Source organism: Mustela lutreola, chromosome 14 (genome assembly GCF_030435805.1).
Source record: "Mustela lutreola isolate mMusLut2 chromosome 14, mMusLut2.pri, whole genome shotgun sequence".
NCBI classification, from domain to species: domain Eukaryota; kingdom Metazoa; phylum Chordata; class Mammalia; order Carnivora; family Mustelidae; genus Mustela; species Mustela lutreola.
The window spans coordinates 8863723-8891061 of NC_081303.1; the positions used below are offsets into that span (position 1 = coordinate 8863723).

The window sequence follows — 27339 nt, forward strand, 5'->3', positions numbered from 1 at the left end:
TCCAGTCCGAGCCTCCAGGCTCGTCCTCAAACGATTCGATTCGTGTGTGGCTCACGGATAAGGACCTAAAAGCTAAGAAAAGCCAAGACGGTCGGGCAGCACCTTCCCCAGCCCGAGGAAGCCACACTTTCTCCCCGCACCGCAGCGCAGGGAAGGGATGGGGACGAGCTCGGGGTTAAGGAGGCCGTCGCCCGTCCCCTCCCTCGACCGCCGCGGCCGCCGAAGCGCAGAGCCTCGCGCGCCCCGCGGAGCCGCCCCGGCCGCCCAGCAGGTGCGGGCGCCGCCCGGAGCGGAGGCGGGCGGGGAGCCGGCGGGGCGCGGGGGGCCGGGCGGACCCCCTCCCCGCCCTCCTGCAGCAGGGGCGGCCCCCGGCCCCGGGCGCGCCCGCGGGCGGCCTGAGAGCAGGTGCAGGTGCGCGGCGGGCGCGCGAGGAAGTGGCCAGCGCGCGGCGGGAGGCGGGCGGCGAGCTCCCGGGCGCTCCCGGCTCGGGGCGCGGGATTTCGCTGCAGCTCTCGGATGAAGCCTGTCTTTGGCAGCCTCTAGGATGGGGGGGTGCGGGGGGGGTGTACTATGACAACTACTACCTTCTGTTTGGCAGTTGCTCTTTTCTAAAGCAGGAACTTAATCCCTGGGGAGGATCTAGTGCAGGGTCCTGCCATTGCCCTGGGGGTCAGGCGTTGGGAGGAGGCCCGCAGTGCTACCTACACCCGTTAAAATGCCGGTTTGCAGCCCTTGGGGAGAGGCACTGGCAGGATGAGGCTGTCCCCAGCCTCCCACCACCGGCCCCCACCACCGGCCCCACCTCCAGCCCCTCCCCTCCTGCCTCAGTTGACGGTGCCCGCGGTTGTCCCATCACCACCACTGAGGGACTGGCCTAGAGAGCTTCAGTGGCCTGTGGAAGAGTCAGCCTGCCTGCGGCTTCCACTTCTTGAAGCCCGGGCCCTGCTGCCCACAGGGGATTGCTAGTCGAGCCGGCAGGAGCTCCTCCAGGGATGGGGGGGTCGGGTATGACCCAGCCCTGGCTGTGGGGTGAGGGCCTGAGCCCCCAAGTCTCCTCCTTCCCCTTCTTTTCTTCCCTCTCATTCAGGAAATCTTAACTTAGGAAGGCTACCTACTTTGCTGGTGTGGAGCACGGACCCAGAGAGAGAGCCCCTGACCCTCTCCGCAAACCATAGGGTAGGGTCGCTCCCAGCACTCTGACCGGAGCCCTGTCTCTCCAGCTGCCTCAAGGACTGTGCCTGCCGGACACAGCCGGCTTCTGCTCCGAGCGCCTAAGACTTGGCTGATGACAGGAGGTGGCGGCAGCCTTCCTTATTCCAGAGCAATCTTAGTATCCTTTCTCCTTGCCTCTTTCCTGAGGGCCACAGTGGCCTCCCAAGCAACTTGGGGCATTTTCTCTACTGGTGCTCCTAGAGAGAGAGAGAGAGAGAGAGAGAGAGAGAGAGAGAGGGAGGAAGGAGTGTTGGAAGCCTAGACTGCTTCTCTTGCCACTTTTATAATTCAACATTTCGTAGCCCAAACATGAAACCCTGGGTGGAATTGGTTCCTTGTCCCCCATGAGGGAAGCCAGCCGGGCGGGACGGGCCCCTTCCTTCTGCTGCCGGAGCCCCCCCTCTGGCAGGGCCTCCGTGCTCCGCGCCGCCGGCCCTTCGAGCTGGAAGGCTGCTGCCACCACATTATCCCAACACTCATCGCTGGGTGGAGGACCCCCTTTTACTAAATGATTTATTACTCTTAGCAGAATTCCTCTGGCTGCAGATTTTATTTCTGAGTCACTCTGTTCAGCTCAATTGGTCGCCTTCAGTTACCGTGGCAACCAGCAGATGGGGTTCTTTGACAAGGGTCAGCGGGGAGGCTGCCTGGGTATAGACTCTAGAAGGAAGAGGAGCTAAATAAAAAGCTTTCAGCGCTGACAGTTCCGTAGTGGATGGCCAGGAGTACTTATCAAATTACTTGCATTAAAACCTAATTAAGATGTGTGCCAATCAACGTACGGGAGTGATTGGATCTGGTTACTCAGCGGCCGTGGGCTCGTTCCTACTTGATCACACCTCTGTGACCAGTTCGTCTATCTCAAGGGTGGTCAGCCGTGCAGGAAATAGAGAGCGGGCTCGGGACAGTGTGCACCTGCTAAGTGCAGGACTGCTCCCAGAGGGTTTGGGCTTCGGGGAGCTCCAGGGGGACCTCGCTGGGAAAAAATCCTTGTGCAAATACCATACTGCGGCGAAGACTCCAGAGGGTTGGGGGGCGAATGGGTGGCTCAGTCAGTTAAGTGTCCGACTCTTGGTTTTGGCTCAGGTCGTGGTGTCATGGTCATGGGATTGAGCCCCGTGTTGGGCTCCACGCTCAGCGCAGCCTCTGCTTGGGATTCTCATTCCCCCTTCCCCCCTCCCCCACCTCAAATAAATAAATAAATAAATAAAATCTTTTAAAAAATAACTCAATAGAGCAACTGGGCAGGAGCCTCATGCGTTCCGATAGTTCCGTCTGCTTTTGAGATACTTTGATTGCATTACAAATTACATTCATCAAAGTAAAACTGGTCTTTTAATTGTGCCAGATCAAGGGTACTAAACAGACATGATATCTGAGTGCAGACGATCTTTTCGGTAAAAGAGGAAAAGGCACAGTTTGGAATCCGTTGACAAAATTGGAAATCAGTAGGTTAGATCAAGGTATTATATCCCTGTGTGGTTATTGCCATTGATAACATGCTACGGTCTGTGGGAGTCTTTATCATTAGGACGTACTTGGAGGTCTGGGTTCATGGGATTCGCAGTCAGATGGCTCCAAAAGCAATGAGAAATACGTGCGCGCGCATGTGTGTGTGTGTGTGTGTGTGTGTGTGTGTGTGTGTGTGTGTAAGGAACGCCATGAGAGGCCGTCTGGGTTTTGCTGCTACGGCTTTTAACTGGCCACGAGCTGGATGTGGCCTGGGTTATACTTTGCAAGCATTTGGGTTTTCAGTGGTTTTCATTCCTCTGTCCCGTCTCATTTCGCCCCACAGAGCTGGGCTCTCCCTGACCACTTCTGCTTTAAAAAGAGCTGCCAAAAGGTAACTGAGGCCCGAGGCAAGCAGTCCCCTAGGTTCTTCAGAGTCTCAGATTCCTGACGGGTCAGCTCTGGTCCCCTCTGCTTCGTGGGGCAGGATCGCTTCTTCCTGCCAGGCCTGCCCAGGGGACCACAGGCTCAGCCCGGGTCGCGTGGCACTTGCTCGTTAGGATGACGAGGCAGTGGTACAGCGGATGTTCTTGGCGTTCTGTGGGGAAGCTGGCGCTCATTTCCAGGGGAAGCTCTGTTCCAGCAGTTGGTCTGTGACAGAGCCGGGTCTGACAGTGTCCAAGGCCACAGAGACGTGGGGGGCCGGCCGGCAGCCAGCTCCCCAGGTGGGTGTCCGGAGCTCTGGGGCCCCATGTGTGCGCCCTTTATACCCACAGCAGTCGGGACTGGTCAGTGCGGCATCTGGGCCAAGGAGTCCACAAACTGGGTGGTGACAAGATAAGAACAGAAACGGTGTTTAGAATTTATTTTTTAAGATTTTGTTTATTTATTAGAGAGCTTGAGCCCAAGCAGGCAGAGAGGCAGAGGGAGAGGGAGAAGCAGACTCTTTGCTGAGCAGGAAGCCCAACACAGGGCTCAATCCCAGGACCCTGAGCGCAAGGCAGACGCTTAACCCACTGAGCCACCCGGGCGTCCGCGTGTTTAGAAATTCTTGCCGTCAGTGCAGCAGCGTTGTGTGGTCCCCAATAAGTCGGCAATAGAGTGGAAGTATAAAAAGGAACAAAAAACAAAGCCCAAACTGGCTCCCTCCCTCGAGCCCAGTGGCAGAGTGCTGGCCGCGGGGCTCCCCCACCCCCAGGCCTCGGAGAATAGGTCACCCAGTGGGTCACCTTTCTCAAGGTCGTTACCTAAAATCCTTACTTTTTTGTAGTATGGAAGAGAGGTCAGGCCTTTTTCAAAAGGATTAAGAAATGCTTCCAAGAGCACTGGATTTGGAGTCAAGGGACAGGGGTTTCGGTCCTAGATCTCCTGTACATGGGCCGTATGACCGTGGGCCTTGTGTCCAGCTTCAGGGGCTGAATTAGATGAGCCGTAAGTGATCTTATCCTTCTGAAGAGAAGAGCAGGGGGCTTTCCCCGACTCGCGCCCCTAAGGAGGTCCCCTCCACCCCCTGCTCCACTTCCACAAGTAGCCAAGGCTGACTTGAAGGAGTGGAAAACCAAAGGGGCGCCATGGGAAATAAGTTCCCTTTGCTGGGAATGAAAACTGTCCCCAGAACGGCAGGATTTTTAGGAATGAATGACTCGGTTACTCACTGCAGAACAGGGTAGATTTGAGCAAAGGAAGTTTGGCTGGCACAGCGGCCATTGAAACCGCCTTCGTGTTCTAAGTGAGGGTGATGGGCTAGCGTGTGTCCCAGACTCCTCACCATGAGGCTCCTTCTTGCCGACTCTGTGCAGCCACATGAATGAGATGGGATTTTGGAAATTGTGGCAAGCGATTTGCAAGTATTAGAACCAAGTGTACAACTTTACAGCAATCCAGCTTCTTCACCACAGTTCGTTACCTGGAGCATTTAGGAGGGTGATTAGGCTTTCAAACTTGCACTTCAAACAGCAGGTATTGTTAGGACTACAGCTGGTTGCGGGGTTCGAAGATGGGACACAGTGAGGAAGGCTGTGTAGAGTCAGGGTACTGTGGGAACATGACTCAGTCATCCCTGAGCCCAGCGACCAGCAAACTCTCTCTGAAGAGTCAAGTCGTCAACATTGTGTGGAATGTTTGTGTCGCAAAACATTGTTTTTCTTGTGATTTTTTTTTTTTTTTTAATTCATCATTGGAAGATGTAAAAACCACCCTTAACTTGCAGACTGTACGAAAACGGCCCTGGGGGGTGATGTTTGCTGATGCCTGTTCTAGCTTATTCCCTCATTCCATGTAGGAGGAAGCTCGCCCTGAGCACGTGCTTTGCTTAACTTCTCGTGACTGACATCCAGGCTTGGGAGTAGACCGGCACAGTTTTCATGTGGACAGTTGGCTGTTCAGGGATCAAAGCTGGAGCCAGGGGGGAAGAAATTATCCTCCATGAGAACTCATTTTGTATCAGGAATAATACTGGAATTACCACGTGCCAGTGGTGCCTCCACTTGAGAAGCGACCAGAATGACCCCGGGGGGCCCACGAAAACCTGTCCTGCTGGGCCTCACCCCAGAGCTGCTGATTCGGGAGCTCCTGAGGTTTTTCTCTTCTCAGTTCCAGAAATGGAGAATGTGAGGTTGACAGAGATCAAGCCTCCCTGCCTGAAGAGAATAGGTAGTTCGTGGTGGGATTTTGAAGTCATGTCTCTGCATCGTCTTTTAAGTTAGTGGTGAATTTCGGTAGCACATTTCAAGTCATTTAACGTGTATGTCACGCTCTGTTTTGAAGTTAGCACATGTGAAAGCAAACATGCTACAGATGAAATCACGGGTCTCATCTTTGGTATGAATAATGTCCACTGGTAAGGAGTTTGTTCACTCTGATGTTTTTATCCAGCACAACCTCTGTGGTAGGGCTAAAGGGCTGTGTCTGGCTTTTCTCCAGCCAGAAATGGTGCGGATGACAGTCCTAGCTCGCCTTCGGTATTGTCAGGAGCTTTAAATTAGCGAATGGGAAAAGCTTCCTGTTCCCTGGGAATTAGGAGAGAGGTGAGTGCGTGCTTTATAGTCTGATGTTCGCACCTTTTAAGTCCACGTGTGGGTTCAAAACTGCTCTTCATTTCCATGAGGAGCCCCCTCACCCCACCACCCCGTCCCAGTGACATCCGCAGTGGCGGCATTTGAGAACGCTTATCTACGAAGGGGAGGGCAAACCTTTACTATAGCCAGAGCGACCATAGGAGGGACTCCGGCCCGAAAACATTTCAGGATAAAGGATGTTTGACCCCCAGCAGACCTCACACCAAAACACCACAAATGCAGGAAGAAAGAAAGAAAGAAAGAAAGACCCCCACAGTCATCTGTGGAAAGCTGCAGGGTGAGGAGGCTGAGGGAAACGAAAGCGTCTCCTCTACAAAACCTGTATTTCTGGGGAGACGGGCCACCTCTGGAGGGAGAAGGGGGCGGGCCTGGGGACGGGCTCCGTGGGCGGTGGCCCCTGGGGGCTGGTACCAGCTTCACGAGTGTTCATTTGATTATTATACCTCATAACTTATTTATACACTGCATATATTTTGTATGTACCACATACAACATAAAAAAATTTAAATATATGTATTCACTTGCTTTCACAGTATTCATAGCAAATGAGTGTCTGAAGCACAGGACCGGAGCTGGCAGCTCGCGCCGCTTCTGTTTTGCATGAGAAATCTTACCCAGCCCGCTCAGCTCTAGAAAGTTGTTCTCTATTGCGTGCTTGCTCCCTCTTATCCTGAAGTCTTGCATATTTAAAAAAAAAAAAAAAAGTTGGGCTCCTGCCTGGTGGGGTGTGGCGGGGAGTTCGCTGTGGGATGGGTAGAGCTTGTTCCGTGTTCCCATGGTAACTGCGGCCCCACCTGCCGGTAACCCCTGGGAGCCGAGCCCCCCAGTCCAGCCCATTCTGATTGCTCTGTTCTTCTCTGCCCCCCCCGCCCCCCGAGCCCCCCACTTATGACCTGTGGTGGCAGGTACACACCCGCAGATCCTTAAGGCAACGGGCCCTGCTCCTTCTTGCCCCTGCAGTCAGGGTGGCCCAGAGGGGCTCTTGGTCACAGACTGGCTGAGTCCTCAGTGCCCTGAAGGGCAGGGGCTCCCCCGCTGCCTCCTGGGGAGGGTTGGCCTCCTGCCCCGGGCCGCTGCTCCGCTGGGTGCCGTGACCGCCAGGGCAGATGCCAAGTACATCCCGGGGGCATCCGGGAGGGACCGAAGACTCTGTCCTGCCCTGCGGAGCCCGTGCGTGGCTTGCAGGCAGCCGAGGGCTCCGTCCCGCAGGAGCGGCTGCTGTCCCTGCAGACTCCGAGGCAGGCCTGGGAGGGCGGCCCCGCTCTCTCCTCGAATTCCTCTGTGCCACGGGGAAGAAATGGCTCCAAACAGGGAACCCGAACAGAACAAGAAATTGCAAGCTCTCAGAATGACACTTAAGCTGAGAGCTGAGCCTCGAAAATAGGAGGGGTCCTGCTCCGGGACCCCCCGAGAACGTCCGCTGCGGAGCAGGAGGCTTTCTGGGTGGTTGGAGAGCAGGAGTCCTTGCAGGGCCAGGGTGGGGTGAGATTGTCCGAAGGGTCAGTCAGGGCGTCCGTGTCCACAGAAGAAGGCTCTGCCTCGGCTCCGCCCTCGTGCCCCTGCCCCTGCCCCTGCCCCTGCCCCCGGCCGGTGCGCTCACCCTTCACAGCAGCTCGAGGACCACGGCACGTCACCTTGCTTCTTTCCCGACAAACACCTGTGCCCTCGAACCGGGGCAGAACAGGATGGCTGTGGGTCAGGGGCTTCTTACTCACCCCGCTGGTGAGGAGGGCCCGGCCTTTGCGGTGGGCGCCTTCCTGCCTGGGGAAGCCTGGCACCCTGTGCCTCGAGGAATCCCCCTCTCTCCTGCCCACCGGCTCCAGCCCCTTCCACCCTCTGCACCCCTCTTGCTCCTTTGCCCTGTGCCAGGCCCCTCTTCCCCTCTCCAGAACGGTGTCCCCTCCTCCGCCACACCTCCCTCCGGACAGGGCGAGCAGCCGTAGCCAGCACCGAGTGGCGCATCGCACAGAGCCCCCCCTTCCTCCCGGAAAGCCTCTCCTCTTAAGCTCCAGGTTCTCTCTCCAGGTCATCTGTCTCCGTGGCTCCGTGGCTCCCTGTCCCCTGCTACCCTGTAAATGTGGCCAGTCCCCGAGGCCCTGTCCTGGCCCTCTTCCCTCTCACTGCAGCAGACATGCGTCGTGGCTTGGATGCCTATATAAAGATTTTTCAATATTAATTTATTTGAGAAAGAGCACACTGCACCCAAGCAGGGGGAAAAAGCAGATGGAGAGGGACAGGCAGACTCCCCGCTGAGCATGGAGCCGGACTTGGGGCTCGATCCCAGGACCCCGACATCATGACACAAATGGAAACCAAGAGTCGGACACTCAACCGACTGAGCCACCCAGATGCCTCAAGGACACCTGTATTTTTAGCAAACTTGAAAACCTCTGCCCGGCTCTCCTGGGTGAATCTTGCCCCGCATTCATGGCCACTCCCCTCAGCAGGTATAGCCTGCGGCTGGACATCCAGCCAGACCTATCCCAGGCCCCAGGCCCCAGGCTGCATACCTGCTCGGTAGGTGCACAGCTCGTGGGTACCTCCCTCTGGCCCCAAAATGTCTATCCCAGGCCTGTCCCTCCTCCCAGCCTCTCTTTCCTGGGGCAGGGACCAGCACTGCCTGGACAAGGTCCACAGCTGTTGGTCTGGCTGCAGGGCTGGACTGGGACCAGCATCACTGGCCGTGTGTGGGGATTCTGGTCCTGCCACACCGTGTGCTCTCGGTTCGCAGACAGCATGGCCTTTGCAGAGCCCCTTCTCCTGTGGGGAGCCCCTGCCCAGGACAATACCCGTTTCCCTTTCGCATCCTGACTTGCTGGCTGAGTGGCCAGAACCACTCTTCCTCCTTGTGCATGGGGACCCTTGTCCTTAAAATGGGGTAAGACTAGTTCCTGCCTCGTGGGATGGGCGTGAGCAGAGGCTGGGGCCTCCTGGACCCTGTATCTGCCCTATAGTACTTGACCCACGAGAGGGGTTTCCCAAAGGGTTAACTGCTTGGTTTGTTGAATTAACTCAATGAATGAACCACTCCTTAGCAACAGTTAAGAGGACCCCGAGCTCCCGTGCTTCCTCTATGGCTTTGTGCAAGCTTCCCAGACCTCTCAGCTTCGGTCTCTCAACTGTAAGATGGGGTCTAGCACCGACCTTTTAATTCGCTAATCTGTGCAGGGAGACAAGGACAGAGTACAGGCAGGGCTGTGCAGCGTTTGGGGCAGGCCGTTCCAAGAAATAACTTGTTAATTAAAAAAAAAAAAACAAAAACCGGGGCGCCTGGGTGGCTCAGTGGGTTAAGCCGCTGCCTTCGGCTCAGGTCATGATCTCAGGGTCCTGGGATCGAGTCCCACATTGGGCTCTCTGCTCAGCAGGGAGCCTGCTTCTCTCTCTCTCTCTCTCTGCCTGCCTCTCCATCTACTTGTGATTTCTCTCTGTCAAATAAATAAATAAAATTTTGAAAAAAAAAAAAAAAACCAACTTCCCACTATTCATAAAACACCTCAAGAGAGCTGCTATTGAAATTTATTTCCTTGACTGAGTCCCTTTTATCTAAAATCTGGGTTTGTTTCTGTCTTTTAACCAATGTGGGTTTGGTTTGGTGGTGATTTTTACCTTTTCTGACCTTGTGATGGACGTCGCTGCTGCACGTGGAGTGACCTAATGGAAGCTGACCTCGAACAAGAAGGGGCATGTCTCTTTAAGGCCCCCCAAGACTGACCGCCCGGAGCGTTCACATTGGCTCCCACTGTGAGCCGAGGGCAGGAGGAGCTTCAGCTCCTTCCAGTGGAGGAAGGCTCTCCCGAGGTCCTTCTGCGAGACGCAGGGATTTGATTCAGCGGCTCCAGGTGGGGCCCAGGTGCTCTCAGGTGATTGCCGCAGGGAGCTGAAGCTTACGGTTTGCAAAACAGCGCCAACAGAGCCTGGCCTAGGTCCTGGGGCCTCCAAGGCAGAAGGGTCTAGGCAGGGACCGGCCCCATTTCTGGCTGTAAGCCGGCGTGGCCAGCCTGTGGCCAGCGTTCTGTGCTGTAAGAGCAGCGTTTGGCTCAGCCCTTAGCTCTGCATCAGGCGGCCACCTCTTTCCAGGGCCCAGAAACACACACTGAAGCCATCAGTCCACAGGACTGTTATCCCATTTGATCAAAGCACAGGGCAAGGGACCACATGGGGAAAGGCCACTCCTGGCGCCTTGTTGTCTTTAAGCCTTAATGGTGTCATCTATTTATTCCATGTTTCTGTCACATTTGTTTCCAGCAAGCCTGAAGCCAGTGGCCTACCGCCCGGCCAGAGCTCAGCCTGTGGCTGTCTCCACACCCAGGGCTTGATGGGAGGGAGAAAGCCACTGGAGGGTTTCGACAGCTCCGCTGCTAATGACGGTGCTTCCCACCTGTCTGATTGAAATACCCAAGCGGTAGGTTGTCTGCTTCTCAAGGAAAAAGGCTCTTCTCTCCTCTAGGGGACCCACCCCAGTGCAGGACAGCGGAGTAGCTGCTCTGATGGGCGGTGGCTGCCGGCATCTGTCGGTGCGTCAGTCCGGGGAGAGCGCCCCTGCCCTGCCGCAAGCCTGCGGACGGCTTCTCTGCCGCCCTGGGGTGTCCTCGCCCCTCCCAGCCGCTCTGCGCAGGGGACGGTGCAGGGAAGCTCCCATTTGGTCTGACGCCCGTGGGGTTTGGGGACTACTCTCAGGAAGAATTGTCCCCGTGTGACAGTGTGATGGGTGGCCGTGGGGACAGAGGGAGCTTCCCAAAGCTGCAGTGCCCTGGCTTCACCAGGATCGGAGGCAGGGCCACAGGGGCAAGGGGCGCGACCATCGTGTATACCGCGTCGAAGCGGCAAAGCGCTTCGGGTCTGCCCCAGCCTGATCTGGGACGCTGAGAGGCCAGTCAGGGCCAGGGCACCTGAGCCTGGCCCTGAATAGCCACACACACAAGAGAGAAGAACTAAGTCCTTCCCTGGCTCCTTCCTTGGGCTTTCTCCAGGACCAGCAGGGCGCTTGCGGCCAGGGGGCGGGGCCTGGGCCTGGGGGCGGGGCCAGACGGAGGCCTCGTGCGGGCGGTGGGCCGGGCGGGCTTTGCGAGCATGCGCCCTGCTGCCCCAGCGACCACCACCTGTTCTTGGTTTCCAGCTCCTCGCGCTTGCCGCGTTAGGAAGTAGCAAAAGGCCCGGAGAGCTTGAAAAGTGGGAGCTCGCAGCGCGTGAGGAGGAGGAGGAGACTGGGGTGGGGACCCGAGTGTGCCTTCAGGGACAGCCTAAACAAAGATACCCACAAAAATCCTTCCAAGGTGGAGACGGGCAGACAGGCCCCGCAGTCGGTGCCGTCTGGGAAAGGGGCCGACTTGCAGGTGGTACAAGAGTCTGGGAGAGCGTGAGCAATACTAGACTGTGGTCAGGTTCCCTCGGGGTGCAGTTTTCCCCGCCGGCAGGTTGGGAAAGGCGTCCGCCCACCCCAAGGCCCTAGTCTCTGCCCTGGTCAGTGCTTCCTTGTGCTGGGAACGCGCCAGAAGCTGGCGGGACGCAGGGAGGCCTAACCTGGGGCAGCCTGACGCCAGTCTCTGCGCATGACGTTGTGGCCTTTGACTCGGTGAGTGTTGGACGTGTAGTCTGGAGTTTGAATTGCACCTTGAGCTTTTAAAATCCTTTCCCTGTGAAAATACAAGTTAATTTCACCGTTGGTGCTGTTGGTCCGGGAGGAAGGGTGCAGGACACAGCCAGACGCTTTCCAGAACAGGGCTGGGTAGTTGTGCAACTCTAAATTTAATCCAAAGCCTACATTTCCAGGGGTGAGTGTGCTGTAGGAAGCCGTCTGTGGACAAATGAGGATAATAGTTTGAGTGAATTAGCAAGTCTGGAGAGGAGGGCCCATCAGCAGAATGACAAATTTAGGATCTTTAAAGACATCTGGTCAGCGATGCCGGAGCTCATGATTGACTGAGTGATTAATAATGGAAAACCCTTAGTTCAGTGTTTCTGCTGTCCCTCGCCCACTTCCCCAGCCAGGGCGGGCTGTCTGCTGCAGCCTGCCAGAGACGTTTCCCCTGAACAATGGAAGCGTTTAGGCCCCTCATCCTCGACCTCTGTGAGTTTAAGGTTTCGACTTTTCTTCTCCTTATCCAACTTATCTGTGTGTTTACTCATTGACATCTCCGGGAGAAGGCTCCTGGTTTCCTTCCACATTTGATGTGATTCCATTCATCTTAATCAATGCTGCGTTCCAAGGGTCTGCTGCTGGCCTTGCCTCTCAGGGTCACCTGGATTGGCAGCTCCTGGTTCACTAACCAGGGCCTCTCTCGGACACAACAGTTGGACGCACTGAAGTTGGCCACTACCGCCCCCCTGCCACCCACTCTGCAGCTTGATGCCCTCACGCCTCAGGACCTATCCCTAACTCTGCAGTGGATTTCTCCGCAGGCTAAAGCAGCTGGACAAGCACAGCCAGGCCACGGCCCAGCAGCTGGTGCAGCTTCTCAAAAAGCAGAACGAGCTTCTTCTGGAGAGACAGAGCCTGGCGGAAGAGGTGGGACGTCTGAGATCCCAGGTACCGGTCAGACCCAGCGCAGGGGTATGTGTGTGGGGGCAGAGGGGGTCCTCTGGGCTGGCTCACCCACCAGAGGACACAGTGGTGTCTGCGTGTGGGGCCTTTTCTTGTTCCTTGTTTCAGAGCTGCACCGTGACAGGTGCAAACCCCAGTACTCCCGTTGGGCAGCCCATAGGAGGACCCTGAAGACCATGCTGGGCATGGTGGGGGACATGGATGTGTAGCCCTCGGGCCTGCCCTCTTTAGGGAGCTGGAGTTCATGCACAAGAACAACCCTCGACTTGGGTTGTGGCACCGAGTGTGGGACTGTGGCCTGCGGAACGATGCAGAGGGCTATAGCGGCGAGCGGGCTTTGTGCAGGAAGCACACTCGGAAGGGTCTGGGGTGGGGGGTGGGGGTGTGTACAGTTGAAAGTGGCCGAGCAAAGAGGGGCTGCTGGTTGGAGGAGCCATGGGGAGTGGCTGCAGGTGTCTTGTCTGACGTCAGCGGCCGGTGACTGCGCCCGGCAGCGCTGCCTGTACCGTGCGCGCGAACTCCCGTTGCCCTTGAATGAGCCTGCAGGATCGAGGCTTGTCTCCGCTTCACAGCTAGGGAAACCGAGGCTGCAACAGCCTGCACAGCTAGCGAGTCGGGACACTAGAAATGGCATCTAAGGCTGATGCCACAGTCCGGGCTTTCCCTGTTGGGGTAGATCTGGGGCCACCGAAAGGGATCAGGGAGGGAGAAGCGTATCCGGGTGAGTCAGCGGTATGGTGGGAGGCCTTTTCCCCTAAATGGCTTCTCTTCCTGTCGGGGAAGCTGTACTTTTTGTCCCATCAAGCGGCATGTTAGGATAATGAGGTGGTCCAGGGACTGGCCCCAGTCTCTGTCTGGTCCTAGGATGCTGTATTAGGAGAGCCCCCAGGTGCCCGCACGGGGAGTGCTTGGAATGATGAATGGAAGAGTGCCTCTGGCCGTGAGAAGAGTGAGAAGCTGTCTCTCTTCTTTCAAAATGCGCCCGATGGGTACTAGGGAACTGCCCTCCTTTGAGGAAATTTTCCCACTCCGTGTACCGAAACCGTCGCCGGTACTACTCATTTCTCCGCGGAGAGTAAGAGAAAACCCCAGTGCCAGGCGCTGACCTGTGGCCTGGGGATGCGGACCCGCCTGTACCCCGTGGCCCTGGCGCCACTGACCCTCTCGCACTGCTCATCACAGGCGTCTGGGGGGCTTGCAAATGGGTAACTGTGAGGGACACTGATTCACAGATTCCGGTCACACACGCCAGGAATCGGCATTTTAACAAGCTGGTTGGGTAATTCTGAGGGACGCGGAGCTTTGGAGGCCCTGAGAGGCTCAGGCTTGACCCCGGCCACAACCTAACTGTCTGGGCAGGTCCTGCAGGAGGCTGTGCATGGAGCTAGCCGAAGGTTGGGGCCACCGGCTCTCCAGGTGGGGGACCAGGCTCCTGTCACATGTGGTGGAAGGACAGAGGCTCTTAGCATGAGTGAATCCTTTGACTCTAGGAGCCAAGAACCACTTCAGAGTAAGACTTGTGGGGAGTCTTCTGTCCAAGCTCTGAGCGCATGGCAGTTTCCTGTTGATTCTGGACCAGATCATTATCGTGTAGGGTTTCCCTTTTAACTCCCCGTCTGCCTACCTCACAGCCACTCAGATCTGGACATGGACCATCAATGCTTAGAAACCTCTTCCAGGGCTTTAAAAACCTGATAATTGCCAAATGGATTGCAAAATTTTCATAAAATGCATTTAAAACACAAACAAAACCCAAACCTCAAAAAATCCTCAAAAAAAAGGAGCAGGTCTTTCTTCTCTTGCCTGAAGCCACAGAGATGATTCGACCATCCTGAGTTATCTGATCCCAGCCCCTCTGGCTCATCTCTAAAGGGATCTTTGATTCAAATAGTACATTTGGAGTTATTTTAATATGAACACGACAAAAGACATTTCATAGAGGGACTGTTGGCTTTCAGTAGCAAATACTAGTGTTCAAAGAAGAGGCAAGGATCCAGTTTTGCAAGCTCTCTGCCGAATATCTAAACCAAAGGCCTGCTCTTTCTACCCAAGTGTGGCATTAGACCTACTTCGGCCATGGAATAAACTGGAATTGTGAGTTTAGCTTCCCGCCCTTTAAGTAAATGAGGCCGCTGTGTGCCCCCAGCAGGGATATAGGAGGACAGCTTCCTGCTGCGAGCTCCCAAGTGACTGACCTGACTCCCTGTTTTCCTGGAGAGACGCTGGTTCATCTTTTCATTTAGGGATGAAATGTTTAGCTAAAGGCTTCTGTGTTCTCAGCCTGGTTGGAGTAAGCCTAAGGACTTAATGGGGCAGGTCAAACTCTCAAACTCTTTGTCTACCCGATGCTGAGTCCCAGGACTCTGGTTTGCTCCCGGGTCCTGAGCCCTGGGTCCTGGAGCAGATGACTGGCCCGGGGTTTGCCTGCAGCCCATGATAGGAAAACAGTGACGTCTGTTCAGAAGGTTTGATTATTTTGAGTCGTTTCTGCTTACATTCTAAAACCTGCACAGCAGTCTGGCCGAGCGAGCTGGTCATGGTCCTAACTAGGCCGCATGATGTTTTTTACCATGAGAATTCCCACCTTCCGCTCCAACACCGCTGGTGTGCAGGACTTGGGCCAGCCAAGTGGGCCTGGCTCAGGGCTTCTGGTCCACCTTGTTCTTCGTGTGACTAATTGTAGTGGCTTTGTTACTCTCCTGCCTCACGCTGCCGGCAGGGGACTTCTAGAAAATGGCTTTTAAAATGTCCTAAAATGGTGATGCTGGTCATTGTGGAGAAATGGAGGCCTAAAGCCCCCCACCCAGCCTGCCTGCAGACATGGCCCCACAGCCCCTCTCTGGGCACAGGCCCTGTTGCCTCTTTTTGCGGGGACAGAGACTCTGGCTGGGTCTCAGGGGAGTGGTGGTGGGGCCTAGTAGCTGGGAGCAGGGTCAGCGTTCTGGGACCTGGTGCCTGGGGCTCTAACCTCTGGCTAGGGAGGCTGATGCCAGCTGCTAAGGAAATCAGTCTCTTGTTGGGGAGAGCGGCGGCTGAGAGACGGGGTGTCCCTTCAGAGGATGGTTTTCTACCCCAGAGAGTTTGGGGTATAACGACTGGGCAATGACTCAGGGTTCAGATCTCGTTCTCTGATAGCTGCCTTCCCCGTGGGCCCTATGGCTCCATCCTCAGTGCTCAGTCTGCAGATGAAGCGTCTCTACAGTCGGGATAATACTGACTTATCAGGGATTAATCAGGAGGTCCTGTGACTTCTGAGCATTCTTGGCAGTGAACTGACTTTCTAATGTGATTCAAACTTGTGCTTGGATCCAGCAGCCACATGTGATTATATTCAAAATCATGGACATGATCTCATTACACCGAAGGAGCAGGCAAGAGAGTTGAACCAAGCAAAGAACCTGGCGCAGGGGCGAAGGGGAGGCAGGGCCCACTTGTGACCTGAAGCCAGGGGCAGGACACCTTCGAAATGGCTGCTCAAGGGAGGGTCACCGGGTGGGGGGGTCCCGCTGAGGAGGGTGTGCCCGCTGCTCACCCCGAATGGGACCTGGAGGTGCATGCAGCTTTGCGGGGGTCCTTCCGGAGCCCTGGGGGCCTCACCCGCCTCACGTGGGCGCTTCCCCGAAGTCAGCTACCTGAAGGACAGATGGCGCTTGAATAGAACAGCAAATACACTGAATAAAATAAATTAGAAAGCCTCCTCCTGAACCAAGATTTTTTGGAAAGAATTCTAAATAGATGAAAACAAACAATTTGATTTCAACCAAATTGTTGTTTTTTTGTTTTTATCCTGATTTTCACCCGAATTGTCAGTCTCAAAAATAAACACTGATACATTCCCAGAAAATATTTTTCAAATAAAAACTGACTCTGTTAAAGTTTGCCCTGATTCTTTCAAAACTGTGTACAAGACACTGTCAACCAAAGTGACTTGCATATTTTTTTAAATACACTTGAACATATGCAGCTAAAATGTCATTAACTCCCTGCTGCCTGAGTGTTTCTAAAGAGTGACACGAGACCCCTGGTGCTGTGTCTCCAACATAAGGGTCTTGTGACCCTCAAGAGAAACTTCCCCGAGCAACTCAAATAGCACAGTTTAACTTTTGTGGGTTGTTGTGGTGGTGGTTGTTTCACGGAAGACCCCGTGTGTAATTAATACTGAAAAGCACATACGGCTTCATCGAAGCCAAACTCGCTCTTCCGTTTAACAGTTCACTTTGTCCAAGAGTGAATAATTTCAGAATGAGACTCATGGAAGAAAAATAAATCAAATTTTCTGTTGCCTCAGACACACTTGCCCCAGTTACTGCTTCCTGAGTCAGACATTACATTTTGCAATATAAATTCACAATCAAGATTTTAAAGGGAGCTAAATATTTTAATCCAATTAGACAAGTGAACAAAACACTGAATATTGCATGGAGTGTGGAGAAGTGGTTCTTGCCTTTAAAAGACTGTGATTCCGTCACATTACAACCCCAAATGTCAGTGTTGTCTTTATTCTTAACGCTTTCAAACATGAGGCAGCCAGAGGCTCCTCTCTCTGCTGTTGGTGACACTGTCTGTCCTTTGGGAATTCTTAAAAATCTATTTACCATGGAAACATGGTCCCTCTAAAACACAGACACCTGCCCGCGTGCAGGGGAAGTTCGCGGGACTCGCGGGATTCCAGAGAGCAGGAAGACGACATCGGGGAACCGCACGAGGTGCAGCACCCTGGTGCCGGCAGAGCTGCCGGGAGGAGCGGGGCGCCCCTGCACTCCGACCCCGGCCCTGTACTCCCAGGGCTCCCCGCCTCCCCCGGGGCTGCTGGTCTCAAGTCCAACTCCAGCTGCTGTTCTCCAGGAAGCCAAGGAAGCACGGGGCCTGCCTTCGTTCTTCAAGGAAGGCTTTCTCGCCTCTGCCTTTTCCTCTCTGACTCCTTTGGACTCCTCCCACTCTGGGAGCCCAGAAGCAGGGAGTTGGGCCTGTGGTCCCCGTGGTCTCGGGAACCCAGGGCTTTGACCTCTGCCTGCACAGACCCTGGGCAGAGGCCCAGCTGGGCAGCCGGAGGGGAGAACGGACAGACGGGTGTGCTGGTGACCTCGCCGTGAACTCTGGGCTTGCTTTGCACCTGCCAACAGCTGGATGCCCGAGAAGGTCAGCAAGCGTGTGGACCACTTTGCTGGGCACAAGGCAAGACTGTTGACCTGGAGGCAGCCCGCCGTACACCCTGTGACTTCTGAAATGTAGTCCCCCCCCCCCCCACCATCTGCCCCCCTCAGGCCATGATCCACAAAATTCTGCAGAGGACTAGTGAGGGCACCTTCCTCCTAGCAGACTGGTGACCACCCGGAGTCCACGTGGCCTGTGTGTGCCGGCCGGCCTTCCACATCTGACTCTTGCTTGGTGCCACAAAGTCACACTCCGTGGCTTCTGTGCTCTCGCTGAGCACGTCAGAAGAGCACGAGAGAGCTGGGACTTCAAGGTCACACTGCCAGGGCTCAGATCTCAGCTCTGTACCACTCCCGGGAAGTGGTTTAGCTTTCCTACCACTCAGGTCCTGGTCAAAACCAAAACACAAAAGCCCTTAAGAAGAGAACCAGCTTCCCCTTAAGAGGGAGCCCCTGCATGACCCCGACTCCAGCAGGGGTGACTGTGAGGCTGACCTGGTTGGAGGCACAAAGGGGCCTCTGGATAAGTCATTCCTAGTCCTTCCTATACCAGCAGGACAAAGAAGGCCCAGAGATGAAGTAGACATAACTGGGAAGTGACCGGCAGGGACCTGGACTTGTCGAGAAGGTGGTGTTCAGTCTCTGGGCCACGGGCCCCATGTACAGGTGGGCGTCCATCTGCTTCTCTCCCGGGGTGGGGCCTGCAGCTGGCTCTGAACCCCCAAGCGGTAACTACTGGTGGCTTCCCTGGAGCTCTGTTCACTGGGGGCAAGCTTGAGAACGCCCTACCTCAAGGTAGGGGGGTGAGGCGCTTCTGGTTAAAAATAGATGCTTTCTTGTTAGAGGCACAAGGAACGGGGCCATTTTTTGACGGGGCCAACAGAAACAGAAAATGTGCAAATGAGGCGGGTGGGGTGTTGCATGTGGGGAGAGGAGAGAGAGGCTGGGTGGAGGTTTGCGCATGGGAACTTGGGTCAGGGGAGGCTGAGCAAGAGCAGTCTGTGAGCAGGGGCGAGGCGGGGCGGGCATTCCCTAGGGTGGGGTGTGTGGGGCAGGGGGCCCGGGGAGCCTGGAAACAAAGCCGCAGAAAGGGCTCTGCTGGACCCCACAGCATGGTTGCCTGGGGAACAATTCAGGTCACCCAGAGACTCATTTTTTAAACTCTGAATTTCAAGTCAGACTTCAGAAATAAACACAAAAGTTAGGGTTTGTGGAGAGAGGGCTCTATTAGGTCTTACAACGAGAACAAAGAAGATGGGGTCGCAGCAGCAGGTGTGTAGATGGGGGGCATTTCTGTCATCTGTGGACAGTATTTCAGGGGAGCAGCTGCCAGAGTGCTGTGCTGGCCCGCCCCTCTTCTGGAGGGCAGCCACAGACCGCGGCAGATGTGGCCACACCACCCAGGCAGGCCGCGGCAAGGGGCCGTGGTGACAGGTTGGAAGGCAGAGGATGGGGAGGTGGTGGCCAAGGGCTCCGGCCCCAGTTCAAACCAGCTAGTGTCCCACTGGCACATGCGGTGTCACCCCCCCCCCCCCCCAACCAGCCATGATCACTGGTGTGGGCGATGGACCCAACTTTCTGGAAATAAGCATGACTAAATAGCCCTAAGAAGTGATGGCAGATGAGTGGGAGTTGGGCAGTAGCGAAAGGTTCTCTGTCTCTAGACGTGCTGTGGGATGGGGGGAGCACTCAGGAATGTTCTCTACCAAAGCTCCAGCAAATGGAGGGCAACACTGGGTGCTGCGTTTGTAAACCAAACAGGGATGTGGGCACGGGTGACTGACTTACTCAGATGTTCATGGGATGGGGTGGGCAGTGCAGGCACCGGGGATCCCAGACCAGTGAATGGTAATAGTGGGGCTCTAATACTAAAATCAGGATGGGTTTTGCATCAAAACCAAGTAAAATACGAAACCCGCGAAGAGATAGTGACAGGGATTTGCTGCAGTGGAGAGACTGCGGCTCCTTCGGTTTGCACACACCTGGGACCTCACATCTGCGCTGCTCCCAAGGGATCCCACAGGCACCGGAGGTCGCAGGTTCCAGGGGCCACCAGAGGCCGCAAGGGGACCAGTCAGGTGATGATCAGTTACCAAATGGGCCTGGAGCCCATGGGCACTGTGAACTCATTGCAGTGAGAGATGCCAGTTTCCCTGAGCTTGGTTTAAAAGAATTCCTGCAACATTTTCTTTGTTTTTTTCTTAAAGATTTTATTTATTTATTTATTTGACAGAAATCACAAGTAGATGGAGAGGCAGGCGGAGAGAGAAAGAGAGGGAAGCAGGCTCCCTGCCGAGCAGAGAGCCCGATGCGGGACTCGATCCCAGGACCCTGAGATCATGATCTGAGCCGAAAGCAGCGGCTTAACCCACTGGGCCACCCAGGCGCCCCACCTGCAACATTTTCTTTCTAGTGCAGGTCTTTACCGTTATTCTGTACGGACGTGGGGGGGTGTGTTTGTCTTCTACCCAAAGTTCGGTTACATTTTTCTTTTGCAGTATGCCTGTGCACATATCCTTGTGCTCAGAGAGACATATCCCACTTGCTTACTCAGTGCACAGCCCCCACCTGTGTTCCGAGCGGGATAGCTGTACACGTGCCATTCCAATGACCCTTCTACTTACAGACCTGTGCACTGAAGACACATAGTCAATGTCCACACGCCGAGACCCACCTGAGATAGAAACATTCCCTTTTTGCATCTTTCAAAAGAGGCAACAGACTGATTTTCATATTTCTCTTGCATGAATTCTGAACTGTCACTCACTGTCCTGTCTTGGAAATCCTCAAGTAATCGTGGCTGGAACTGGGTTCTCACAGAAGCCTCCCTCCCCCTGCCGATTCTAGTCAGGAAATCTGCATTGGAGAGGGCAGAGAGAAGTCCACATGTCTTTCTGGAAGGTGGCTGCCAACCAGACTGCCCACATTCCTTAGGACCTCCTGCTCCTTGAGGTCAATGTCTTACTCACCTTCGCACGTGGTACCGGCTGGGTACCCAGGAGCTGCCCTGTTTTGTAGAATGGAACTGTGTGCAGTGGTTTCTGGCACCACTTCCAGCTGTGGGTTAAGCTCATCTGAGCAGCCCCATGGGCCAGACCCATCAACGCTGTACTCAAACTCCACTAACCTATGACTCCCTCAACCCAGTTTTCATGAGCTGGTTTTGAAACCTTTATTCCTGTTTAGAGCCAAGAGGCCAAATACACCAAATTCCCTCTTCCAGCATGTGGGAGGTGGTTTCTATGTGAAAGAACAAATGCCCTTATATATGTTATAATAGCGTCTGCCACTAAAAACTTGGGAAGTTTTCATTCGTTTTGATTTCAGTAGGAGTATCTCAGGGACACTTGGCCTACATCCTGTTTTTGTTCTAAGTTCCCCAGCTGTAATGTCTCAGCGGTTTTCAGTAAAGAGGTCTTGGCAAGGATCGGGGTCTCCTTCCCTGGACAGGGAGGTGGTGGCTCTCCAGCAACACCCTGTCATCGGCGCACCCTTCCTCAAGAGACGGACACATGTCTGGGGTACGGGTCATTTTCAGAGTTAAAGCCTTAACGTCGTTCACCTCATGTTCCATGGTCAAGTGGGAGTGCAGACTTTTCATCTGTCTGGTTACAAACAGTCCCTGCATTTTTAGCCAAAAGAGTGGTTTTTCTCCATAAACGTAGAAAGGGCACCTCAGCCAGTGAGAAGACAAATCACAGGGAAGAACAAGATCTATTTAAACTTACTTTTTATTATCATTTTTTCCAGTTACCCAGCATGCGACAATCTGATTGCTGACCTGGACGAAACAGAGTGAAATAAATGGTTTACAAAGAGATATTTACATTCATCTGATTTGTTTGTGAGATGCCACAGCGCGCCACGACCTTCCAGAACAGCAGCCAGTGCCTGAGACGGCAGCGAGCCACTCGCTTGGCGCCCTGTCCGCTGCTCGGCGGCACCTGCGTGCGGGCGGCCTGCGGCTCAGCTCTGGCACCAGATGATGAGCCCTCCTGCTATGTCTCCAGAAATGGCTTGAAGTGATGATGTTTTTAGATCTGCTCATTTGTATGCTGTTACACACGACTTTCAATAAATGAACTTTTTAAAGACCTGAATTGTAATGTTTCCTTTTTACCTTGTAGTGATGAACGAAACACACCAAAAAGGCACATATTTTAACTAGGCCAGAGGGTATTAAGGACCAGACTTTCTTCCTGTCATTCACGTTTCCTTCCCTCTTCGTGAGCTAGAGAGCATCCTTTAACTTCTGATGCTTTTAATCAACATCTCGTAAGACTCCATTACTTATCATCCTGCTACTCTGGGCACAGTCGGGAGACACCAGGAAGCACTGTTTATCCTGTCCACTCTGTTCACAAGGAAAACAGACAAGAAAGCGTCTTTGGCTTGGTGGTGTCAGGTTTCTTCTCGAATGTGCAGTATTTGAGAGGAGCCTACGAATGTACTTCGTGGAATTACAAAGTTGACTTCGAGGTCTATCACATATCTGTACATGGATCGTTATTTTATTTTAAGAGAGTATTTCTACTACACAGTTAAGCCCTCAGATGCTTGAAAGTAATAAAAACTGGGCACTGAAAGTGTTGTGTTGTATTTGAGGAGGACAATGAAGTGCTAAAGGCAAGGCTGCCAGCAGGCCGGAGGAGGCCCTGACCTCAGGCCCTTCTCCTGGCTAGCGTTCCTGAATCCTCGCCCTCACCGGCCCTCCCGTGGCCTCTTGGGACAGACACGGGGATTAGGCTTGGGAGGCGATGGGATGATACATACGCAAAGACCTTTCAGAAGTCTCTTGAGCATGTAAAAGGTTCAAGCCTGAAAGAGTAGAACTTCTACTATATGGATTCAGTTTTTGATTTAATCCAATGTGCTAGACATCAAGGTTGTCACCTAAGATATGTTAACTGTCCCTAATTCTGTTTGAGGACTACAGTAAATAAATTACAATATTCTACAAATAGCACCCTTAAAGAATTGTAGAGGTCACTTTATTTTAGCCTCCTGATCTGTCCATCCCAGTGGTTTTGAGAGAAGAGCACACATAAGAACACCCTCAGATCTGCCTGTGTGACACACACATGCCTGACTCTGGTCCCAAAGCCATTCCTCCACTCAGCTTAGTCACAGGAGCAAAGCCAAGTTTGTACAATAGTAGGTTTATGAGGTAAAATCAGAAAAAGGCCCCAACCAAAATGAGTCTAGATAAATCAGACTGGAGTACAACCACCCTACCCATTTCTCCCCCACGACTAAGTTTGTTAACTTGCCAACGTACATTCTAAGAAAGGAAGTATGCAGAACAACACGTGTAAGATTATCAGGAAGACATCACTGAGGAGCGAAACTCCTGAAGAGTTCTGGGCCCAAACCATCTGGTGTGAAGCTTGTTAGGTCCCTAACACGTCTCCAGGGAACTCCCTTCATCCCTGACTTACAGGAGACGCACCTGAGACCCATAACTGAGGGGTCAGCACCTCCCCTTCACAAGTGGTCCCTCGTCCAAGTCTGCACAACTGCACTATTGCCATTTTCCTCAAGTAAATAACAAAGCAGTCCTGTGTGTGTGGGGCGACAAGAGACGGACGTTCTCCTCTCACATTTTATATAGGCTAAGTTCATACCAGCTGGAGCTATTAAAAATCTTTTTTTTTTTTTCCAGAAAAGCATATTTTCTGAGACTACAGAACCACGTCCAACAACAATAAACAGAGAAGTAGCAGATTGACATAGTGCTTTATTTAAGCCGTCTGTACGAAGGAAAATAATGTGCATCCCTATCATATACGTGTAAAAATACTAAGGATGTACAGTGTACAAAAACAGTTTCTTGTAGTTATTTCACATCCTTGTGGGTCATATACTTAAGGAAATGAACAGTTTTAGTATGACCGACAGTAATAGTAATACAGTTTTTCTTGGGTTCATAGTTGCGTCTGCTTAAAATCCTTAACCAGATGACTAGATCTTGCGCGGATCTAATGAAAGAACTAGCAAGGTCAAGAAATGTCACAAACTATAAAGCTACAGGGAGGTAATTCAATTACCAATTTAGAGGTTTTTCTTTTTATTTAAATAAATACTTTACATTTCATGCTTGCCTGTAATGCACTACCAGGAGCAAGATAAGGAAATTCTACTGTAGACAGTACGAACAGTAGCAGCAAAGTGTGTACGTTGAGGTGTAAGACAGAGCCCCTGCAGTTAGTAAGGAAGGCCCTTACTTTTGTCCTCTAGGAGAAGCAAGGGGCCCCTGCAAGAACAGTCAGCTTTAAGAAGCCGGAAATCAGGTACGGGAAATGGAAAACAATACTGGAATAATGCTATGTCATTAGTGTAGAAAGCAAAGCTGTGAGCAACCTGCCAAAAAATCCAAGCAAAAATGGCCAATTTCCTCCCAGATGGCTGCATTAAGACAAGAGGGCAGACTTCACGGAAGTTAGTGCGGGATGGAGTCCGCTGTGTCTGACCCGTGTTCTGATGGAGCAATGCCGGGTTCTGGGCCTCCCCTTCTGCCAGCAGCCCCGGCCGTGGCCACAGGCAGCCCCAAGGGCAGGTGCGGAAACCTTCCTATACATGCTTGCTTGCTCGCACGCACGCACATCTGTTATCCTGTCATTCCTCCGCGCCAGCTGATGGGTACCTGGGAGCGAGAGCGAGGGGGCTGGGCGTGGAAGCCAAGGAAAGGCCCTGCTGGCCCTGGCGCATCTCAAGGTCCAGTGCAAGTGAGCCCTGCATGCGGGCTGGAGATGGAGAGCCAGCTGTGAGGCGTGGCAGGCCCAGGGCACTGTCAGCACGGTCATTCATCTTCAGGAAGTGTCCTTGGCCAAGGTCACAGGAAATCACCTTAAGGTTTGCGGGGGGAAGCTATCGAAGTGCTCAGTAAACAGGGTCGCCCTCCTCTGCCAGAGGAATGGCCGCTCCGCACAAACACCAACCAGCCTCAGCCACCTTCTCTGCCTCTACCTGTTCCTTCTGGATAAAATGGATGCGAGACAACTTATAGGACATGCCTTCTAGTCTACTTTCTGGTCAAAGTGAAACATTCAACAGAATTCCAAGGGTGGAGAAAAAGTGAAGCGACATGTGTAAGTAAGAATGAACTACCATTTCCTGTAACTTCCTACTCAATGCTAAGGATGAATTTCACTCAGATAGGAATATGAAAAATTAGGATAAAACCTATGTCTGAATATGTCTTAGCTGCCTTAGTAAAATGCCCTTTGACCCCCATCAGTCCCAGTGGCCTGCCCACCGCCAGCAGTGGTGTCTCATCTACAGATCCACACTTCCAGCGCCACGAGGCTAAGACATCTGCGTATGAATATGATTCATCCTACTTAGAAAGTCACTTGCTCTTCCACACAATGCATCTGAGTCGTCATACCATGTCATGCCGCAGTGTTCCACGGGGAGCTGTCAGAACATGTGACTACAGACATCTCCACAATCGCTCCGTGGGGCCGGCCGGCCTCCTGCGGCCGCAGCAAGGACCCCCAGCCCCTGGACTTCATAGGCTGCTTTGGAAAATGTCAGCTCCTAGCACCAAAGGGTTTAATCTGAAGATCATCATTAATGAAGGAGAAAGATGAGGTTTGCATACATGTCCCCTTTCAGTGAGAAATGTTGGAATTTGGGGACATGAATATATACAGAAAAAGAAAAGTTGGAGGTGTTCTTTTTGTGTGTGTTGTTTTGTTTTCTCCCTGATGGCTTAATTCAGTGCTAAATGTACCATGATTGGAATAAACACACCAGGTTCTTACCCCTTACTGCCTACTTGGTGAATACTCGAGATGTGTGCATTTTGCCAAGTATGGTGCATCTGTCACGGTCATGCCGGTCGCGGTTCCTTCACGGCGAGACGTCGCCGGGTTGTCAGAGCACTTCCGTTCTCCAACGGTCAACAGCAACAGCCTTCCATCTCCTTAACCCCTCGGCACGGAGAGCTGGGGATTTTCTCCTTTTGAGCACCAAGGGGTTTAGTGCCATCATCTCTTCTCCCAAAGTCCAATTCTAACCAATATGTACAATTTCAGAGCCTCATCAAATTTTGTTACAAAGGAGAAAAAGTGCATGATTCTCATTGGCGTGTACATTCCTCGCACATGGGTCAAAATAAACTGCAGTGAGTCTAGTTCATGTTAAGTTGGAGCTGCATTTGCTAACATGACACACAATTGTCTTCACTAAGAAATAAATACTACTGCAATATAAACAAAACCATAAAAGGACATTCAAAGTTTTAACATCCGAGAAAAAGCTAATTCACGTAGAACTGAAAGTCAAAACTTAAAAACAAATAAGGCAAACACCTGTTTACCTTGGTGTACAAATTTTGGTGAAAAGCAGGATCATTATACCTGTCTACATTCTTCAGCCATCAGAGGTGATAAATATCAAGAAGGGAAAAAGGTTTCCAAGCACAGGGGGAAAAAAATGCTCTCTGGTGCAAATCGTGTCATCGAGCCTGTAAGCGACCTTGCCTCTGCTGTGCATATGCCTCCTTCCCTGGAAGAGCAGTGTCCATCTTGCCAACGACCACCCGTGAGATCTGGACATCCGGGTGAACAGCAGGCTTCCTCTGCAGCGTCCAACAGGGACTACGTGTGCATCTAGCGCTCTATCTCAACGGTCGTTCGCTCCTTCTCTCAGATGCTTCCCTAGGGATTCCGGCCAGGTCTGAGTGCGCGATCCCCGCCGTATGCACCGATTTCTTAACCCCTTCCTACAGTTCTGCATATGCACATCACCACCCTGCCACAATTGCTTGTTCTGAATTAGAAACTAAATCTTCTTAGTCTAATTAGTTTTCGATGTATCTTCTAGAAAGTTAAAAAATGTACCTAGAATCAGTGTATCTCATTTAGCCTTCACTGTTAGGGATAAACAAAAACTAAAAGATCGAAAGATGACAACTGGTGCACAAATGAACAATGGTGGGCTCATGACTTCCAAAGATTGTAAAATTACCTCTTAAAGTTGCTAGAATAGTAAGACAGTAGCAGCAGCAGCATGAGACCGTAGACGGAGATACAATTTCATGCAAAAACAAACAAGTGTGTTTGCGTCCATGTGTGTTCTCGTGGGGGTGAGAGTGGGCTGGGGTGTCTGGAGGCGCTCCTGCTTTGTAAGAGCTACGACTGGTGTGATGTCCGGGAATCATCTTGAGGAGGAAATCTGGGATGACAGTGAAGGAGCAGGACAGGGACCTTACTCGCGGCCGCTGGCAGAATAGGAGAACTGAGGGAAATGCGGCCGCCGCTCGTTGTCGACGCAGTCCATGCCGTCCTCGTCATCTGCGGGCACAAAGCGGCCACTTAACGTCATAGTTACTCTCTGCAACAGTATCTCTAGTCTACGCGGTTCTAACATCTAGCACAGGGAAGGTCAACCACGGACAATGAGCTCTGAGACACTTGTGGCCATCAACACAACACAAAGTAACGACACTAACTCCCCTAACACTCCCTTTCACAAACATGATCTATGAAAGTAACACCCTCACGTCGTCTCCTTCAAGCCGCGAACATCTTAAGACCCAACACACTGTGAAAAATTAGTATTAAAGAAAACCAGGTTTTTTTTTTTTTTTTAAACAAGAAGAAGCGAATGATCTTCAGTAGCTTTCAATTTTACAAAACTACACCTGTCAAAATTGCAGTGGGCAGTCGGGCCTAAGGCACCAGAAGTGTCTGGCTAACGGTCGCCAAACTATGGAAAGAACCAAGATGCCCTTCAATGGACAAATAGATAAGGAAGATGTGGTCCATATACACTATGGAGTATGATGCCTCCATCAGAAAGGATGAATACCCAACTTTTGTAGCAACATGGACGGGACTGGAAGAGATTATGCTGAGTGAAATAAGTCAAGCAGAGAGAGTCAATTATCATATGGTTTCAC

At 52.9% G+C, this 27339-nt stretch overlaps 2 protein-coding genes across 15 annotated transcripts in view; one reads left to right on the top strand and one right to left on the bottom strand.

Annotated features, from left to right (window-relative positions):
* The window catches only part of SDCCAG8 (SHH signaling and ciliogenesis regulator SDCCAG8), a 229343-nt gene extending 207816 nt beyond the window's left edge, over nt 1–21527 (top strand). For 5 of the 11 annotated variants that reach the window (XM_059146681.1, XM_059146685.1, XM_059146690.1 and 2 more), the window contains 2 exons: nt 12138–12288; nt 21183–21527. In XM_059146681.1, coding sequence (XP_059002664.1) covers nt 12138–12288; nt 21183–21212 — 181 coding nt within the window. In that variant the 3' untranslated portion in view covers nt 21213–21527. Of the gene's footprint in view, nt 1–9983; nt 10141–12137; nt 12289–21182 lie in introns of those variants that run through there. The other 6 variants (XM_059146686.1, XM_059146693.1, XM_059146682.1 and 3 more) reach the window with 5 other exon arrangements.
* A 1622-nt stretch (nt 21528–23149) lies between these two features.
* The window catches only part of AKT3 (AKT serine/threonine kinase 3), a 313218-nt gene continuing 309028 nt past the window's right edge, over nt 23150–27339 (bottom strand). For all 4 annotated transcript variants that reach the window (XM_059146697.1, XM_059146698.1, XM_059146696.1 and 1 more), the window contains one exon: nt 23150–26731. In XM_059146697.1, coding sequence (XP_059002680.1) covers nt 26646–26731 — 86 coding nt within the window. In that variant the 3' untranslated portion in view covers nt 23150–26645. The remainder of the gene's footprint in view (nt 26732–27339) is intronic.